This window comes from Salvelinus namaycush, unplaced genomic scaffold, assembly GCF_016432855.1.
Source record: "Salvelinus namaycush isolate Seneca unplaced genomic scaffold, SaNama_1.0 Scaffold1698, whole genome shotgun sequence".
In the NCBI taxonomy this organism is placed as follows: Eukaryota; Metazoa; Chordata; class Actinopteri; order Salmoniformes; family Salmonidae; genus Salvelinus; species Salvelinus namaycush.
In genome coordinates, this window is record NW_024058450.1 from 18,871 (window position 1) to 39,516 (window position 20,646).

General features: G+C 40.3%; 1 protein-coding gene across 1 annotated transcript; it reads right to left on the reverse strand.

Moving 5' to 3' along the window:
• Window positions 1-1,218: 1,218 nt before the first annotated feature.
• LOC120037318 (Fc receptor-like protein 5) lies at window positions 1,219-20,407 on the reverse strand. The gene is made up of 4 exons (XM_038983480.1): window positions 20,371-20,407; window positions 17,074-17,334; window positions 14,684-14,926; window positions 1,219-1,634 (listed from the first exon to the last, which is right to left on the reverse strand). The coding sequence occupies exons 1-4, from the start codon at window positions 20,405-20,407 to the stop codon at window positions 1,612-1,614; spliced, it is 564 nt and encodes a 187-aa protein (XP_038839408.1). The 3' UTR covers window positions 1,219-1,611.
• Window positions 20,408-20,646: the final 239 nt, after the last annotated feature.

The following is a 20,646-nucleotide window of genomic DNA, read 5'->3' on the forward strand; positions in this document are numbered from 1 at the left end:
TTTCTCTGCCAGACAAGGCTCTACTGAGGCTCAGGGGTAGCGGTGGTAAGGAGTCACTCCATGGTGCTGAAAAAAAGGCTCTGCTGTTGGGACAGCTTTATGTAGGCCCTAAATATTTTGTGTGCAACGTTTGTCACCGTTATAGTGCAATTAATGTATTGCTTAATGTTGTGTTGTGTAGTCTACTACACCTGTTGTGAGGTCTACTACACCTGTTGTATTCAGCATTTCACTGTGAGGTCTACTACACCTGTTGTATTCAGCATTTCACTGTGAGGTCTACTACACCTGTTGTATTCAGCATTTCACTGTGGCTTTGTTGGCATGAATCGAAGAAAAAAAATCCTTGACCACCAAGATTTACAGCTAAAATGGCCACTGGACAACAAGTAGGCTGTAGTAAATATTTACATTTACAACAACTTGGGATGTGAGACTCCTACCTGGGGGCTGTAGGGGAAACCTGGAATGGAGCATTTAGAAGATACTCAAGGCCCTGGGGGCTATAGGGGAAACCTGGAATGGAGTATTTAGAAGATACTCAAGGCCCTGGGGGCTGTAGGGGGAACCTGGAATGGAGTATTTAGAAGATAGGGGCGGCAGGGTAGCCTAGTGGTTAGAGTGTTGGACTAGTAACCGAAAGGTTGCAAGTTCAAATCCCCGAGCTGACAAGGTACAAATCTGTCGTTCTGCCCCTGAACAGGCAGTTAACCCACTGTTCCTAGGCCGTCATTGAAAATAAGAATTTGTTCTTAACTGACTTGCCTAGTTAAATAAAGGTAAAAAAAAAATAAAAAAAATATAAAAAAAAATACTCAAGGTCCTGGGGGCTGTAGGGTGAACCTGGAATGGAGTATTTAGAAGATACTCAAGGCCCTAGGGGCTGTAGGGGGAACCTGCTGTAAGGGGTTTAAAAACAGAGTGGTTTTGATGTCATTCAGAACAGATTAAAAAACAGGCTACATGATTGAGGAAAATCATTTATTTCATTCTATATGATACAAAGACAAAAGCAATATCTTACCGAGATGATTAAAAGAATAATTATCATTTTGCACAAAACAACCTTAATTAATTTAAAGGCCTACATTAGTTTAATGTTTAAATCAAATCAAATAATGATGAATTACTATAGAGACCAAAATTATATGCTGCACTATTCTAGAGACCAAAATGGGAAAATAAAGATAATAATTATAATATAATTCTCCTCTCCTGTATGTTTTCTAACTCTGTAACATGTAACGGTATAACATTATACTGAACCTGTAACAATAATGCCTGAACCTCAACACCTATCAGTTGATCTGTATAGACATGAAAAGTTAAGGCATTTACAATGTATCAACCATAATGCTATACAGTATATGACCAGTATATGACTGATGTTAAAGCTGCTGAATGAATAATACAACACACATTATATTAAAACACATTCCAATCAGAATAATACATGTATCAGTTAATAGATCACATTTGATCAAATGCCACTATTGTTCCAGCAGGTGGAGATACAATGTCACAACATACAGCATTGTGACTCACAGTTCTATATTAGAATTCCATGAGTTCCATTCTGATGGTTGTTATGGTGATCAGGTGATCTCAGCCTCACTCTTCTTCAACATGATCACCTGTTCAACACAGAAGTAGTTCATCAGTGTGGCCATGTATTTACTTATCCAATACAGAACCACTTAGAAATGTAAATCATATCACATGATTTACTAGTCAATACTAGTCAAAAGTTTATTTACTCCTTATCAGAACCAGGGCAATTTAATTGATATCAATACCAGGGCTATTTACTCCATATCAATACCAGGGCTATTTACTCTTCATCAATACCAGGGCTATTTACTCCTTATCAATACCTGGGCTATTTACTCCTTATCAATACCTGGGCAATTTAATTGATATCAATACCAGGGCTATTTACTCCATATCAATACCAGGGCTATTTACTCTTCATCAATACCAGGGCTATTTACTCCTTATCAATACCTGGGCTATTTACTCCTTATCAATACTAGGGCTATTTACTCCTTATCAATACCAGGGCTATTTACTCCTTATCAATACCTGGGCTATTTACTCCATATCAATACCAGGGCTATTTACTCCTTATCAATACTAGGGCTATTTACTCCATATCAATACCTGGGCTATTTACTCCTTATCAATACCAGGGCTATTTACTCCTTATCAATACCAGGGCTATTTACTCCTTATCAATACCAGGGATATTTACTCCTTATCAATACCTGGTCTATTTACTCCTTATCAATACCAGATCTATTTACTCTTTATCAATACCTGGGCTATTTACTCCTTATCAATACCTGGGCTATTTACTCCTTATCAATACCTGGGCTATTTACTCCTTATCAATACCAGGTCTATTTACTCCTTATCAATACCAGGGCTATTTAATCCTTATCAAAACCAGGGATATTTACTCCTTATCAATACCAGGGCTATTTACTCCTTATCAATACCAGGGCTATTTACTCCTTATCAATACCAGGGCTATTTACTCCTTATCAATACCAGGGCTATTTACTCCTTATCAATACCAGGGCTATTTACTCTTTATCAATACCAGGGCTATTTACTCCTTATCAATACCTGGGCTATTTACTCCTTATCAATACCAGCGCTATTTACTCTTTATCAATACCTGGGCTATTTACTCCTTATCAATACCAGATCTATTTACTCTTTATCAATACCTGGGCTATTTACTCCTTATCAATACCTGGGCTATTTACTCCTTATCAATACCAGGTCTATTTACTCCTTATCAATACCATGTCTATTTACTCCTTATCAATACCAGGGCTATTTAATCCTTATCAATACCAGGGATATTTACTCCTTATCAATACCAGGGCTATTTACTCCTTATCAATACCAGGGCTATTTACTCCTTATCAATACCAGGGCTATTTACTCCTTATCAATACCTGGGCTATTTACTCCTTATCAATACCAGGGCTATTTACTCTTTATCAATACCTTGGCTATTTACTCCTTATCAATAACAGGCTATTTAATCCTTATCAATACCAGGGCTATTTACTCCTTATCAATACCTGGGCTATTTACTCCTTATCAATACTAGGGCTATTTACTCCTTATCAATACTAGGGCTATTTACTCCTTATCAATACCAGGGCTATTTACTCCTTATCAATACCTGTGCTATTTACTCTTTATCAATACCTGGGCTATTTACTCCTTATCAATTCCAGGCTATTTAATCCTTATCAATACCTGGGCTATTTACTCCTTATCAATACCAGGGCTATTTACTCCTTATCAATACCAGGGCTATTTACTCCTTATCAATACCAGGGCTATTTACTCCTTATCAATACCTGGGCTATTTACTCCTTATCAATACCAGGTCTATTTACTCCTTATCAATACCAGGGCTATTTACTCCTTATCAATACCTGGTCTATTTACTCCTTATCAATACCAGATCTATTTACTCCTTATCAATACCAGATCTATTTACTCTTTATCAATACCTGCGCTATTTACTCCTTATCAATACCTGGGCTATTTACTCCTTATCAATACCAGGTCTATTTACTCCTTATCAATACCAGGGCTATTTACTCCTTATCAATACTAGGGCTATTTACTCCTTATCAATACCAGGGCTATTTACTCCTTATCAATACCTGGGCTATTTACTCCTTATCAATACCAGGGCTATTTACTCTTTATCAATACCTGGGCTATTTACTCCTTATCAATACCAGGCTATTTAATCCTTATCAATACCAGGGCTATTTACTCCTTATCAATACCTGGGCTATTTACTCCTTATCAATACTAGGGCTATTTACTCCTTATCAATACTAGGGCTATTTACTCCTTATCAATACTAGGGCTATTTACTCCTTATCAATACCAGGGCTATTTACTCCTTATCAATACCTGGGCTATTTACTCCTTATCAATACTAGGGCTATTTACTCCTTATCAATACTAGGGCTATTTACTCCTTATCAATACCAGGGCTATTTACTCCTTATCAATACCTGTGCTATTTACTCCTTATCAATACCAGGGCTATTTACTCTTTATCAATACCTGGGCTATTTACTCCTTATCAATTCCAGGCTATTTAATCCTTATCAATACCTGGGCTATTTACTCCTTATCAATACCAGGGCTATTTACTCCTTATCAATACTAGGGCTATTTACTCCTTATCAATACCAGGGCTATTTACTCCTTATCAATACCTGGGCTATTTACTCCTTATCAATACCAGGTCTATTTACTCCTTATCAATACTAGGGCTATTTACTCCTTATCAATACCAGATCTATTTACTCTTTATCAATACCTGGGCTATTTACTCCTTATCAATACCTGGGCTATTTACTCCTTATCAATACCAGGTCTATTTACTCCTTATCAATACCATGTCTATTTACTCCTTATCAATACCAGGGCTATTTAATCCTTATCAATACCAGGTCTATTTACTCCTTATCAATACTAGGGCTATTTACTCCTTATCAATACTAGGGCTATTTACTCCTTATCAATATCAGGGCTATTTACTCCTTATCAATACTAGGGCTATTTACTCCTTATCAATACCTGTGCTATTTACTCCTTATCAATACCAGGGCTATTTACTCTTTATCAATACCTGGGCTATTTACTCCTTATCAATTCCAGGCTATTTAATCCTTATCAATACCTGGGCTATTTACTCCTTATCAATACCAGGGCTATTTACTCCTTATCAATACTAGGGCTATTTACTCCTTATCAATACCAGGGCTATTTACTCCTTATCAATACCTGGGCTATTTACTCCTTATCAATACCAGGTCTATTTACTCCTTATCAATACCAGGGCTATTTACTCCTTATCAATACCAGGGCTATTTACTCCTTATCAATACCAGGGCTATTTACTCCTTATCAATACCAGGGCTATTTACTCCTTATCAATACCAGGTCTATTTACTCCTTATCAATACCAGGGCTATTTACTCCTTATCAATATCAGGGCTATTTACTCCTTATCAATACTAGGGCTATTTAAAGTCGGTCTTTTGTAGCATCATTTGAAATTGTGTTTTTTACGTTGGTTAAAGTAGAGACTCAGAGCTACAAAATGGTATATCATACACTACAGTGGAGAAATGATGGGAAAGTAATGCTGCTTTGAAAGTTGATAAACTTATAAACTGAATTCTGAGAAAATGGCATTTGAATGTTTTGGTACTACTACTGTGGAGCCCTTCTTTGCATCCACCCATTCAGCATTGTTCACACCCTCTTCAGTTTTAGCCCCACCCTCTTCCGTTTTAGCCCCACCCATCTCTTAAGCTTTAGCCCCACCCTCTTCAGCTTTAGCCCCACCCATCTCTTTACGGGTTGAACTGAGCATTCTGTACTAACAGCAGCAGTCAAGCTGTAAATACCTTGATTATACACAGATTCTAAATAGCTGTTGATAACAATTGTGTATTTTGTGGTTGTGACCCAGAGACTCATGACCATTTATTTTGGGACTGTTCTCATGTCAGAAGATTATGGAGTGAGTTAGAATATTTTATTTTAAAATAAACTACTATTACTGTTAATTTGAAAGATATTATGTTTTATTTTGATCCAAATTATATGATTTGTTTATTTGTTTATTTTTCGTGGCAGATTCTTTGTCAAGGATCGGTAGGGTGGTCAGTTTTACGAGGGTATGTTTGGCAGCATGAGTGAAGGATGCTTTGTTGCGAAATAGGAAGCCGATTCTAGATGTAATTTTGGAATGGAGATGCTTAATGTGAGTCTGGAAGTCAGAGCCGTCCAGAGTATTGATGCTGGACGGGCGGGCAGGTGCGGGCAGTGATCGGTTGAAAAGCATGCATTTAGTTTTACTTTTAAGAGCAGTTGGAGGCCACGGAAGGAGAGTTGTATGGCATTGAAGCTCGTCTGGAGGTTAGTTAACACAATGTCCAATGAGGGGCCAGAAGTATACAGAATGGTGCCGTCTGCGTAGAGGTGGAACAAATCAAATCAAAGTATATTTGTAACGTGCGCCGAATACAACAGGTGTAGTAGACCTTACAGTGAAATGCTGAATACAACAGGTGTAGTAGACCTCACAGTGAAATGCTGAATACAACAGGTGTAGTAGACCTCACAGTGAAATGCTGAATACAACAGGTGTAGTAGACCTCACAGTGAAATGCTGAATACAACAGGTGTAGTAGACCTCACAGTGAAATGCTGAATACAACAGGTGTAGTAGACCTCACAGTGAAATGCTGAATACAACAGGTGTAGTAGACCTCACAGTGAAATGCTGAATACAACAGGTGTAGTAGACCTCATAGTGAAATGCTGAATACAACAGGTGTAGTAGACCTCACAGTGAAATGCTGAATACAACAGGTGTAGTAGACCTCACAGTGAAATGCCGAATACAACAGGTGTAGTAGACCTCACAGTGAAATGCCGAATACAACAGGTGTAGTAGACCTCACAGTGAAATGCCGAATACAACAGGTGTAGTAGACCTCACAGTGAAATGCTGAATACAACAGGTGTAGTAGACCTCACAGTGAAATGCTGAATACAACAGGTGTAGGTAGACCTTACAGTGAAATGCTGAATACAACAGGTGTAGTAGACCTCATAGTGAAATGCTGAATACAACAGGTGTAGTAGACCTCACAGTGAAATGCTGAATACAACAGGTGTAGTAGACCTCACAGTGAAATGCTGAATACAACAGGTGTAGTAGACCTCACAGTGAAATGCTGAATACAACAGGTGTAGTAGACCTCACAGTGAAATGCTGAATACAACAGGTGTAGTAGACCTTACAGTGAAATGCTGAATACAACAGGTGTAGTAGACCTTACAGTGAAATGCTGAATACAACAGGTGTAGTAGACCTTACAGTGAAATGCTGAATACAACAGGTGTAGTAGACCTTACAGTGAAATGCTGAATACAACAGGTGTAGTAGACCTTACAGTGAAATGCTGAATACAACAGGTGTAGTAGACCTCACAGTGAAATGCTGAATACAACAGGTGTAGTAGACCTCACAGTGAAATGCTGAATACAACAGGTGTAGTAGACCTCACAGTGAAATGCTGAATACAACAGGTGTAGTAGACCTCACAGTGAAATGCTGAATACAACAGGTGTAGTAGACCTCACAGTGAAATGCTGATTACAACAGGTGTAGTAGACCTCACAGTGAAATGCTGATTACAACAGGTGTAGCAGACCTTACAGTGAAATGCTGAATACAACAGGTGTAGGTAGACCTCACAGTGAAATGCTGAATACAACAGGTGTAGTAGACCTCACAGTGAAATGCTGAATACAACAGGTGTAGTAGACCTCACAGTGAAATGCTGAATACAACAGGTGTAGTAGACCTTACAGTGAAATGCTGAATACAACAGGTGTAGTAGACCTCACAGTGAAATGCTGAATACAACAGGTGTAGCAGACCTTACAGTGAAATGCGTAACCAAAAGTGCAAAAAAAATTATTATGTCGAACAATAGGTAAGTAAAGAAATATAACAACAGTAAAAAGACAGGCTATATACAGTAGCGAGGCTATAAAAGTAGCGAGGCTACATACAGACACCGGTTAGTCAGGCTGATTGAGGTAGTATGTACATGTAAATATGGTTAAAGTGACTATGCATATATGATGAACAGAGAGTAGCAGTAGCGTAAAAGAGGGGTTGGCGGGTGGCGGGTGGCTGGACACAATGCAGATAGCCCGGTTAGCCAATATGCGGGAGCACTGGTTTGTCGGCCCAATTGAGGTAGTAAGTAAATGAGTGTATAGTTAAAGTGACTATGCATATAAGATAAACAGAGAGTAGCAGTAGTGTAAAAGAGGGGTTGGGGGGGGGGGGGCACACAATGCAGATAGTCCAGGTAGCCACCTGTTCAGGAGTCTTATGGCTTGGGGGTAAAAACTTTTGAGAATACTTTTTGTCCTAGACTTGGCACTCCAGTACCTCTTGTCATGCGGTAGTAGAGAGAACAGTCTATGACTGGGGTGGCTGGGGTCTTTGACAATTTTTAGGGCCTTCCTCTGACACCGCCTGGTGTAGAGGTCCTGAATGGCAGGCAGCTTAGCCCCAGTGATGTACTGGGCCGTACTCACTACCCTCTGTGGTGTCTTGCAGTCAGAGGCCGAGCAATTGCTGTACCAGGCAGTGATGCACCCAGTCAGGATGCTCTCGATGTTGCAGCTGTAGAACCTTTTGAGTATCTCAGGACCCATGCCAAATCTTTTTAGTTTCCTGAGGGGGAATAGGCTTTGTGCTCGGTCCTCCTTTTCCTGTAGTCCACAATCATTTTCTTAGTCTTGGTTACGTTGAGGGATAGGTTGTTATTCTGGCACCACCCGGCCAGGTCTATGACCTCCTTCCTATAGGCTGTCTCGTCGTTGTCGGTGATCAGGCCTACCACTGTTGTGTCGTATGCAAACTTAATGACGGTGTTGGAGTCGAGCCTGGCCATGCAGTCATGGGTGAACAGGGAGTACAGGAGGGGACTGAGCACGCACCCTTGGGGAGCTCCAGTGTTGAGGATCAGCGTGGCAGATGTGTTGCTACCTACCCTCACCACCTGGGGGCGGCCCGTCAGGAAGTCCAGGATCCAGTTGCAGAGGGAGGTGTTTAGTCCCAGGATCCTTAGCTTAGTGATGAGCTTTGAGGGTACTATGGTGTTGAACGCTGAGCTGTAGTCAATGAATAGCATTCCAACATAGGTGTTCCTTTTGTCCAGGTGGGAAAGGGCAGTGTGGAGCGCAATAGAGATTGCATCATCTGTGGATCTGTTTCGGCGGTATGCAAATTGGAGTGGGTCTAGGGTTTCTGGGATAATGGTGTTGATGTGAGCCATTACCAACCTTTCAAAGCACTTCATGTCTACGGACGTGAGTGCTATGGGTCTGTTGTCATTTAGGCAGGTTGCCTTTGTGTTCTTGGGCACAGGGACTATGGTGGTCTGCTTGAAGCATGTTGGTATTACAGACTCAATCAGGGACATGTTGAAAATGTCAGTGAAGTCACCTACCAGTTGGTCAGCACATGCCCGGAGCACATGTCCTGGTAATCCATCTGGCCCCGCAGCCTTGTGTATGTTGACCTGTTTAAAGGTCTTACTAACATCGGCTACAGAGAGCGTGATCACACAGTCGTCTGGAACAGCTGATGCTCTCATGCATGCCTCACTGTTGCTTGCCTTGAAGTGAGCATAGAAGTGGTTTAGCTCGTCTGGTAGGCTCGTGTCACTGGGCAGCTCGCGGCTGTGCTTCCCTTTGTAGTCTGTCATAGTTTGCAAGCCCTGCCACATCCGACGAGTGTCGGAGCCGGTGTAGTATGATTCAATCTTAGCCCTGTATTGACGCTTTGCCTGTTTGATGGTTCGTCGCAGGGCATAGCAGGATTTCTAGTAAGCTTCCAGGTTAGAGTCCCGAACCTTGAAGCAGCAGCTCTGCTTGAAACCTGTACAGACAGGGACATGTTGAAAATGGCAGCTAAATGCCAGTTGGTCTGCGCATACTCACATGCATGCTTCAGTGTTGCTTGCCTCGAAGCAAGCATAAAAAGGCATTTAGCTCGTCTGATAGGCTCGCGTCACTGGGCAGCTCGCGGCTGGGTTTCCCTTTGTAGTCCATAGTTTTCACGCCCTGCCACATCAGACGAGCGCCAGAGCCGGTGTAGTAGGATTCAATCTTAGTCCTGTATTGACACTTTGCCTGTTTGATGCTTTGTCTGAGGAAATAGCGGGATTTCTTATAAGCATCCGAATTAGTATCCCGCTTCTGGAAAGTGGCAGCTCTAGCCTTTAGCTCGGTGTGGATGTTGCCTGTAATCCATGGCTTCTGGTTGGGATATGTACGTACAGTCACTGTGGGGACGACATCTTCGATGCACTTATTGATGAAGCCAGTGACTGATGTTGTGTACTCCTCAATGCCATTGGAAGAATCCCGGAACATGTTCCAGTCTGTGATAGAAAAACAGTCCTGCAGTTTGGCATCTGCGTCATCTGACCACTTTTTTATAGACCGAGTCACTGGTGCTGGTGCTTCCTCAAAGAATCACCAGCAAACTGCGTAGAGGTGGATCAGAGACTCACCAGCAGCAAGAGTGACATCATTGATGTATACAGAGAAGAGAGTCGGCCCGAGAATTGAACCCTGTGGCACCCCCATAGAGACTGCCAGAGGTCTGGACAACAGGCCCTCCGATTTTACACACTGAACTATATAAGAGAAGTAGTTGGTGAACCAGGCTAGGCAATCATTTGAGAAACCAAGGCTGTTGAGTCTGTCAATAAGAATGTTGTGATTAGGGCCTTCCTCTGACATCGCCTGGTATAGAAGTCCTGAATGGCAGGCAGAGTCGAAAGCCTTAGCCAGGTCGATGAATATGGCTGCACAGTAATATCTCTTATCGATGGCAGTTATGATATAATTTAGGACCTTGAGCGTGGCTGAGGTGCACCCATGACCAGCTCTGAAACCAGATTGCATAGCGGAGAAGGTACGGTGGGGTTTGAAATGGTCGGTAATCTGTTTGTTAACTTGGCTTTAGAAGACCTTAGAAAGGCAGGGTAGAATAGATATAGGTCTGTAGCAGTTTGGGTCTAGAGTGTCTCCCCCTTTGAAGAGGGGGATGACTGCAGCAGCTTTCCAATCTATGGGAATCTCAGACGGTATGAAAGAGAGGTTGAACAAGCTAGTAATAGGGGTTGCAACAATTTCGGCAGATACTTTTAGAAAGAGAGGGTCCAGATTGTCTAGCCCGGCTGATTTGTATGAGTCCAGGTTTTGCAGCTCTTTCAGAACATCAGCTATCTGGATTTGGGTGAAGGAGAAGTGGGGAGGCTTGGGCAAGTTACGGTGGGGGGTGGAGGGCTGTTGATCGGGTTAGGGGTAGCCAGATGGAAAGCATGGCCAGCCAAAGAAAACTTATTGAAATTCTCAATTATAGTGGATTTATCGGTGGTGACAGTGTTTCCTAGCCTCAGTGCAGTGTGCAGCTAATGTAGAAACATACCATATTTGTCTTGGTGTGTCATCCTGGGAACCGTGGTTTCTCCTAAACAGACAGTTATATTAAAACATGGTTCAATCAGAGCTAGTTATCAACACTTTACAACATGGTTCAATCAGAGCTACAGTTATTAACACTTTAAACATGGTTCAATCAGAGCTACAGTTATCAACACTTTACAACATGGTTCAATCAGAGATACAGTTATCAACACTTTACAACATGGTTCAATCAGAGATACAGTTATCAACACTTTACAACATGGTTTATTCAGTTGGAATGAGGTGATCCTGTATAAACTCAGGTTCTCACCTTGAGTCCTGCTCCTGCAGCATTTCACCAGCAGTATGATGGTCACCAGCAGGTAGGGAGACCCCACCAGTAGACTACACAGCAGCCTGGGTAGAGACATGGACAACACTGGGACTGCTGGAGATGGAATGGGAGTTGGAACTGCAGTTGGAGGAAGAATGACAGCTGGAGAGAGACATGGAAACACAGTATATTGTCATGGTTACAGCCAATACAGTGTAAGAACATCAGTACATATTGAAGCATTAAGTCCCAGGGGCCAATATCGTATACCTGAATGCTGATTGGCTGGAAGCCGTATACCACGGGTATGACAAAACATTTAATTGTCTAATTATGTGGTAGTAGTACAGTAAGGAACCTCCGGGGGTTTGTGGCTGTTTTTACCCACGACGCCTGGATAAATGTCATGTTCAACATTGTGAACTCTCCTCAAACAAGGTATTATTTCACTGTAATAGCTACTGTAAATTGGACAGTGCAGTTAGATTAACAAGAATTTAAGCTTTCTGCCCATATTAGATATGTCTATGTCCTGGGAAATGTTCTTGTTACTTACCACCTCATGCTAATCACATTAGCCTACGTTAGCTCAACCGTCCCGTGGAAAGGACACCGATCCTGAAGAATTATTATTATATATATTAGTGCAGTAAAAATAAATGTTTTGTTGGTATACGGCTTCCAGCCAATAAGCATTGAGGGCTGGAACCCCCCAGTTTATAATGCAGGTTTCAGCACCACTTAACAGTGTAAAGAAGAACCACCCAGTTTATAATGCAGGTTTCAGCACCACTTAACAGTGTAAAGAAGAACCACCCAGTTTATAATGCAGGTTTCAGCACCACTTAACAGTGTAAAGAAGAACCACCCAGTTTATAATGCAGGTTTCAGCACCACTTAACAGTGTAAATAAGAACCACCCAGTTTATAATGCAGGTTTCAGCACCACTTAACAGTGTAAAGAAGAACCACCCAGTTATAATGCAGGTTTCAGCACCACTTAAGTGTAAAGAAGAACCACCCAGTTTATAATGCAGGTTTTAGCACCACTTAACAGTGTAAAGAAGAACCACCCAGTTTATAATGCAGGTTTCAGCACCACTTAACAGTGTAAAGAAGAACCACCCAGTTTATAATGCAGGTTTCAGCACCACTTAACAGTGTAAAGAAGAACCACCCAGTTTATAATGCAGGTTTCAGCACCACTTAACAGTGTAAATAAGAACCACCCAGTTTATAATGCAGGTTTCAGCACCACTTAACAGTGTAAAGAAGAACCACCCAGTTATAATGCAGGTTTCAGCACCACTTAACAGTGTAAAGAAGAACCACCCAGTTTATAATGCAGGTTTTAGCACCACTTAAGTGTAAAGAAGAACCACCCAGTTTATAATGCAGGTTTCAGCACCACTTAACAGTGTAAAGAAGAACCACCCAGTTTATAATGCAGGTTTCAGCACCACTTAAGTGTAAAGAAGAACCACCCAGTTTATAATGCAGGTTTCAGCACCACTTAACAGTGTAAAGAAGAACCACCCAGTTTATAATGCAGGTTTCAGCACCACTTAACAGTGTAAAGAAGAACCACCCAGTTTATAATGCAGGTTTCAGCACCACTTAAGTGTAAAGAAGAACCACCCAGTTTATAATGCAGGTTTCAGCACCACTTAACAGTGTAAAGAAGAACCACCCAGTTTATAATGCAGGTTTCAGCACCACTTAACAGTGTAAAGAAGAACCACCCAGTTTATAATGCAGGTTTTAACACCACTTAACAGTGTAAAGAAGAACCACCCAGTTTATAATGCAGGTTTCAGCACCACTTAACAGTGTAAAGAACCACCCAGTTTATAATGCAGGTTTCAGCACCACTTAACAGTGTAAAGAAGAACCACCCAGTTTATAATGCAGGTTTCATCACCACTTAACAGTGTAAAGAAGAACCACCCAGTTTATAATGCAGGTTTCAGCACCACTTAACAGTGTAAAGAAGAACCACCCAGTTTATAATGCAGGTTTCAGCACCACTTAACAGTGTAAAGAAGAACCACCCAGTTTATAATGCAGGTTTCAGCACCACTTAACAGTGTAAAGAAGAACCACCCAGTTTATAATGCAGGTTTCAGCACCACTTAACAGTGTAAAGAAGAACCACCCAGTTTATAATGCAGGTTTTAGCACCACTTAACAGTGTAAAGAAGAACCACCCAGTTTATAATGCAGGTTTTAGCACCACTTAACAGTGTAAAGAAGAACCACCCAGTTTATAATGCAGGTTTCAGCACCACTTAACAGTGTAAAGAAGAACCACCCAGTTTATAATGCAGGTTTCAGCACCACTTAACAGTGTAAAGAAGAACCACCCAGTTTATAATGCAGGTTTTAACACCACTTAACAGTGTAAAGAAGAACCACCCAGTTTATAATGCAGGTTTCAGCACCACTTAACAGTGTAAAGAAGAACCACCCAGTTTATAATGCAGGTTTCAGCACCACTTAACAGTGTAAAGAAGAACCACCCAGTTTATAATGCAGGTTTCAGCACCACTTAACAGTGTAAAGAAGAACCACCCAGTTTATAATGCAGGTTTCAGCACCACTTAACAGTGTAAAGAAGAACCACCCAGTTTATAATGCAGGTTTCAGCACCACTTAACAGTGTAAAGAAGAACCACCCAGTTTATAATGCAGGTTTCAGCACCACTTAACAGTGTAAAGAAGAACCACCCAGTTTATAATGCAGGTTTCAGCACCACTTAACAGTGTAAAGAAGAACCACCCAGTTTATAATGCAGGTTTCAGCACCACTTAACAGTGTAAAGAAGAACCACCCAGTTTATAATGCAGGTTTCAGCACCACTTAACAGTGTAAAGAAGAACCACCCAGTTTATAATGCAGGTTGCAGCACCTCTTAACAGTGTAAAGAAGAACCACCCAGTTTATAATGCAGGTTTTTAACACCACTTAACAGTGTAAAGAAGGACCACCCAGTTTATAATGCAGGTTTCAGCACCACTTAACAGTGTAAAGAAGAACCACCCAGTTTATAATGCAGGCTTCAGCACCACTTAACAGTGTAAAGAAGAACCACCCAGTTTATAATGCAGGTTTCAGCACCTCTTAACAGTGTAAAGAAGAACCACCCAGTTTATAATGCAGGTTTCAGCACCACTTAACAGTGTAAAGAAGAACCACCCAGTTTATAATGCAGGTTTCAGCACCACTTAACAGTGTAAAGAAGGACCAGATAATCTGAATGTCAAGGTTTCTCATATTCTCACCTGTCACAGTCATCCAGCTCTCTGGTGATTCTCCTTCAGAGTTGGTACACTTGTAGAGTCCTTCATCTGACTTGGATACTGCAGGGATGGTCATCTCTCCTGTAGTCTCAGTCCTGATGAGGGATCCATCTTTGTAGAAATCAGCTGTGAGGTTAGAGGGAGTTCCCTGATATCTGCAGCGCAGAGTCACAGAATCTCCCTCAGTCACAGGAAGGGCAGGGCTCTCCAGGATCACAGCTCCATCTGTATATAATATATAAACATCATATATAAACAGACCTCTCCAGGATCACAGCTCCAGCTGTATATAATATATAAACAGGTCTCTCCAGGATCACAGCTCCAGCTGTATATAATATGTAAACATCATATATAAACAGGTCTCTCCAGGATCACAGCTCCAGCTGTATATACTATATAAACAGGTCTCTCCAGGATCACAGCTCCATCTGTATATAATATATAAACATCATATATAAACAGGTGTCTCCAGGATCACAGCTCCATCTGTATATAATATATAAACATCATATATAAACAGGTCTCTCCAGGATCACAGCTCCAGCTGTATATAATATATAAACATCATATATAAACAGGTCTCTCCAGGATCACAGCTCCATCTGTATATAATATATAAACAGGTCTCTCCAGGATCACAGCTCCATCTGTATATAATATATAAACATCATATATAAACAGGTCTCTCCAGGATCACAGCTCCAGCTGTATATAATATATAAACAGGTCTCTCCAGGATCACAGCTCCAGCTGTATATAACATATAAACATCATATATAAACAGGTCTCTCCAGGATCACTGCTCCATCTGTATATAATATATAAACATCATATATAAACAGGTCTCTCCAGGATCACAGCACCAGCTGTATATAATATATAAACATCATATATAAACAGGCCTCTCCAGGATCACAGCTCCATCTGTATATAATATATAAACATCATATATAAACAGGTCTCTCCAGGATCACAGCACCAGCTGTATATAATATATAAACATCATATATAAACAGGTCTCTCCAGGATCACAGCTCCATCTGTATATAATATATAAACATCATATATAAACAGGTCTCTCCAGGATCACAGCTCCAGCTGTATATAATATATAAACATCATATATAAACAGGCCTCTCCAGGATCACAGCTCCATCTGTATATAATATATAAACATCATATATAAACAGGTCTCTCCAGGATCACAGCTCCAGCTGTATATAATATATAAACATCATATATAAACAGGCCTCTCCAGGATCACAGCTCCATCTGTATATAATATATAAACATCATATATAAACAGGTCTCTCCAGGATCACAGCACCAGCTGTATATAATATATAAACATCATATATAAACAGGTCTCTCCAGGATCACAGCTCCATCTGTATATAATATATAAACATCATATATAAACAGGTCTCTCCAGGATCACAGCACCAGCTGTATATAATATATAAACAGGTCTCTCCAGGATCACAGCACCAGCTGTATATAATATATAAACATCATATATAAACAGGTCTCTCCAGGATCACAGCACCAGCTGTATTTAATATATAAACATCATATATAAACAGGTCTCTCCAGGATCACAGCTCCAGCTGTATATAATATATAAACATCATATATAAACAGGTCTCTCCAGGATCACAGCTCCAGCTGTATATAATATATAAACAGGTCTCTCCAGGATCACAGCTCCAGTTGTATATAATATATAAACATCATATATAAACAGGTCTCTCCAGGATCACAGCTCCAGCTGTATATAATATATAAACATCATATATAAACAGGTCTCTCCAGGATCACAGCTCCAGCTGTATATAATATATAAACATCATATATAAACAGGTCTCTCCAGGATCACAGCTCCAGCTGTATATAATATATAAACATCATATATAAACAGGTCTCTCCAGGATCACAGCTCCAGCTGTATATAAAATATAAACATCATATATAAACAGGTCTCTCCAGGATCACAGCTCCAGCTGTATATAATATATAAACAGGTCTCTCCAGGATCACAGCTCCAGCTGTATATAATATATAAACATCATATATAAATAGGTCTCTCCAGGATCACAGCTCCAGCTGTATATAATATATAAACATCATATATAAACAGGTCTCTCCAGGATCACAGCACCAGCTGTATATAATATATAAACATCATATATAAACAGGTCTCTCCAGGATCACAGCTCCAGCTGTATATAATATATAAACAGGTCTCTCCAGGATCACAGCTCCAGCTGTATATAATATATAAACATCATATATAAACATAACATCAGCTATCTGAAACCAGATGAACCACTAAACACTATAATGTTAGTAGATGGTGTTTGTGGACATACCAGGTACTGTGATGTTGACAGCATTGCTGTGTTCTCCAGGCCCAGACTCACACCAGTACAATCCACTGTGTGATGGTGTTAGTGACACGATGCATGAAGACCCTTCTGGTTTTCCCCAGTTTCCTCCACAATCTGAACGCTCCCCAGAGACTGTGTTTCTCTTCAGTCTCCATCCAGCAGAGTTCCCCTGAACCTCACAGCTCAGAGAGACAGACTCATATTTAAAGAACTGAGATCTGTCAGGACTGACAATCAGCGAGGCTTGATTAGAGAGAACTGAGAAAGAGAGAGAGAGAGAGAGAGAGAGAGAGAGAGAGAGAGAGAGAGAGAGAGAGAGAGAGAGTCAGTCTGATATCTGTACTATTGTAATATATTCCAGAGAGTCTGTATCACATCTGAGTTAAACTTTGATGTGTTCTACCAGTCTACACCAGATTCAATATGAGACCCTTTGATGTGTTCTACCAGTCTACACCAGATTCAATATGAGACCCTTTGATGTGTTCTACCAGTCTACACCAGATTCAATATGAGACCCTTTGATGTGTTCTACCAGTCTACACCAGATTCAATATGAAACCCTTTGATGTGTTCTACCAGTCTACACCAGATTCACTATGAGACCCTTTGATGTGTTCTACCAGTCTACACCAGATTCACTATGATACCCTTTGATGTGTTCAACCAGTCTACACCAGATTCAATATGAAACCCTTTGATGTGTTCTACAAGTCGACACCAGATTCAATATGAGACCCTTTGATGTGTTCTACCAGTCTACACCAGATTCAATATGAGACCCTTTGATGTGTTCTACCAGTCTACACCAGATTCAATATGAGACCCTTTGATGTGTTCTACCAGTCTACACCAGATTCAATATGAGACCCTTTGATTAGTTCTACCAGTCTACACCAGATTCAATATGAGACCCTTTGATTTGTTCAACCAGTCTACACCAGATTCACTATGAGACCCTTTGATTAGTTCTACCAGTCTACACCAGATTCAATATGAGACCCTTTGATTTGTTCAACCAGTCTACACCAGATTCACTATGAGACCCTTTGATTTGTTCAACCAGTCTACACCAGATTCACTATGAGACCCTTTGATTTGTTCAACCAGTCTACACCAGATTCACTATGAGACCCTTTGATGTGTTCTACCAGTCTACACCAGATTCAATATGAGACCCTTTGATTTGTTCAACCAGTCTACACCAGATTCAAATTCTGGTGTTGGATCACAGCTCCAGCTGTATATAATATATAAACATCATATATAAACAGGTCTCTCCAGGATCACAGCTCCAGCTGTATATAATATATAAACATCATATATAAACAGGTCTCTCCAGGATCACAGCTCCAGCTGTATATAATATATAAACATCATATATAAACAGGTCTCTCCAGGATCACAGCTCCAGCTGTATATAATATATAAACATCATATATAAACAGGTCTCCAGGATCACAGCTCCAGCTGTATATAATATATAAACATCATATATAAACAGGTCTCTCCAGGATCACAGCTCCAGCTGTATATAATATATAAACATCATATATAAACAGGTCTCTCCAGGATCACAGCTCCAGCTGTATATAATATATAAACAGGTCTCTCCAGGATCACAGCTGCAGCTGTATATAATATATAAACATCATATATAAACAGGTCTCTCCAGGATCACAGCACCAGCTGTATATAATATATAAACATCATATATAAACAGGTCTCTCCAGGATCACAGCTCCAGCTGTATATAATATATAAACAGGTCTCTCCAGGATCACAGCTCCAGCTGTATATAATATATAAACAGGTCTCTCCAGGATCACAGCTCCAGCTGTATATAATATATAAACAGGTCTCTCCAGGATCACAGCTCCAGCTGTATATATTATATAAACATCATATATAAACAGGTCTCTCCAGGATCACAGCTCCAGCTGTATATAATATATAAACAGGTCTCTCCAGGATCACAGCACCAGCTGTATATAATATATAAACATAATATATAAACAGGTCTTTCCAGGATCACAGCTCCATCTGTATATAATATATAAACATCATATATAAACAGGTCTCTCCCGGATCACAGCTCCAGCTGTATATAATATATAAACAGGTCTCTCCAGGATCCCAGCTCCAGCTGTATATAATATATAAACATCATATATAAACAGGTCTCTCCAGGATCACAGCTCCAGCTGTATATAATATATAAACATCATATATAAACAGGTCTCTCCAGGATCACAGCTCCATCTGTATATAATATATAAACATCATATATAAACAGGTCTCTCCAGGATCACAGCTCCAGCTGTATATAATATATAAACATCATATATAAACAGGTCTCTCCAGGATCACAGCTCCAGCTGTATATATTATATAAACATCATATATAAACAGGTCTCTCCAGGATCACAGCTCCAGCTGTATATAATATATAAACATCATATATAAACAGGTCTCTCCAGGATCACAGCTCCAGCTGTATATAATATATAAACATCATATATAAACAGGTCTCTCCAGGATCACAGCTCCAGCTGCATATAATATATAAACAGGTCTCTCCAGGATCACAGCTCCAGCTGTATATAATATATAAACATAATATATAAACAGGTCTTTCCAGGATCACAGCTCCATCTGTATATAATATATAAACAGGCCTCTCCACGATCACAGCTCCAGCTGTATATAAAATATAAACAGGTCTCTCCAGGATCACAGCTCCAGCTGTATATAATATATAAACATCATATATAAACAGGTCTCTCCAGGATCACAGCTCCAGCTGTATATAATATATAAACAGGTCTCTCCAGGATCACAGCTCCAGCTGTATATAATATATAAACATCATATATAAACAGGTCTCTCCAGGATCACAGCACCAGCTGTATATAATATATAAACATCATATATAAACAGGTCTCTCCAGGATCACAGCTCCAGCTGTATATAATATATAAACATCATATATAAACAGGTCTCTCCAGGATCACAGCTCCAGCTGTATATAATATATAAACATCATATATAAACAGGTCTCTCCAGGATCACAGCACCAGCTGTATATAATATATAAACATCATATATAAACAGGTCTCTCCAGGATCTCAGCTCCAGCTGTATAAAATATATAAACATCATATATAAACATAACATCAGCTATGTGAAACCAGATGAACCACTAAACACTATAATGTTAGTAGATGGTGTTTGTGGACCAGGTACTGTGATGTCGTGTCACACCCTGATCTTTCTCACCTGTCTTTGTCTCCACACGCCTCCAGGTGTCGCCCATCTTCCCCAGTACCCTCAGTGTATATATGCCTGTGTTCTCTGTTTGATCGTTTCCAGTTCGTCTTGTTTGTCAACAAGTGTTTTGTTTCTCAGCTCCTGCTTTTTTCTCTCTTTTCTCGCCCACCTGGTTTTGACCCTTGACTCTGAGTCTGCCGACCTTTGCCCCCCTCTGGATTACCGATCTCTGCCTTACCCTGTCCCTGAGCCTGCCTTCTGTCCGGTACTGCTGCCCCCCTCTGG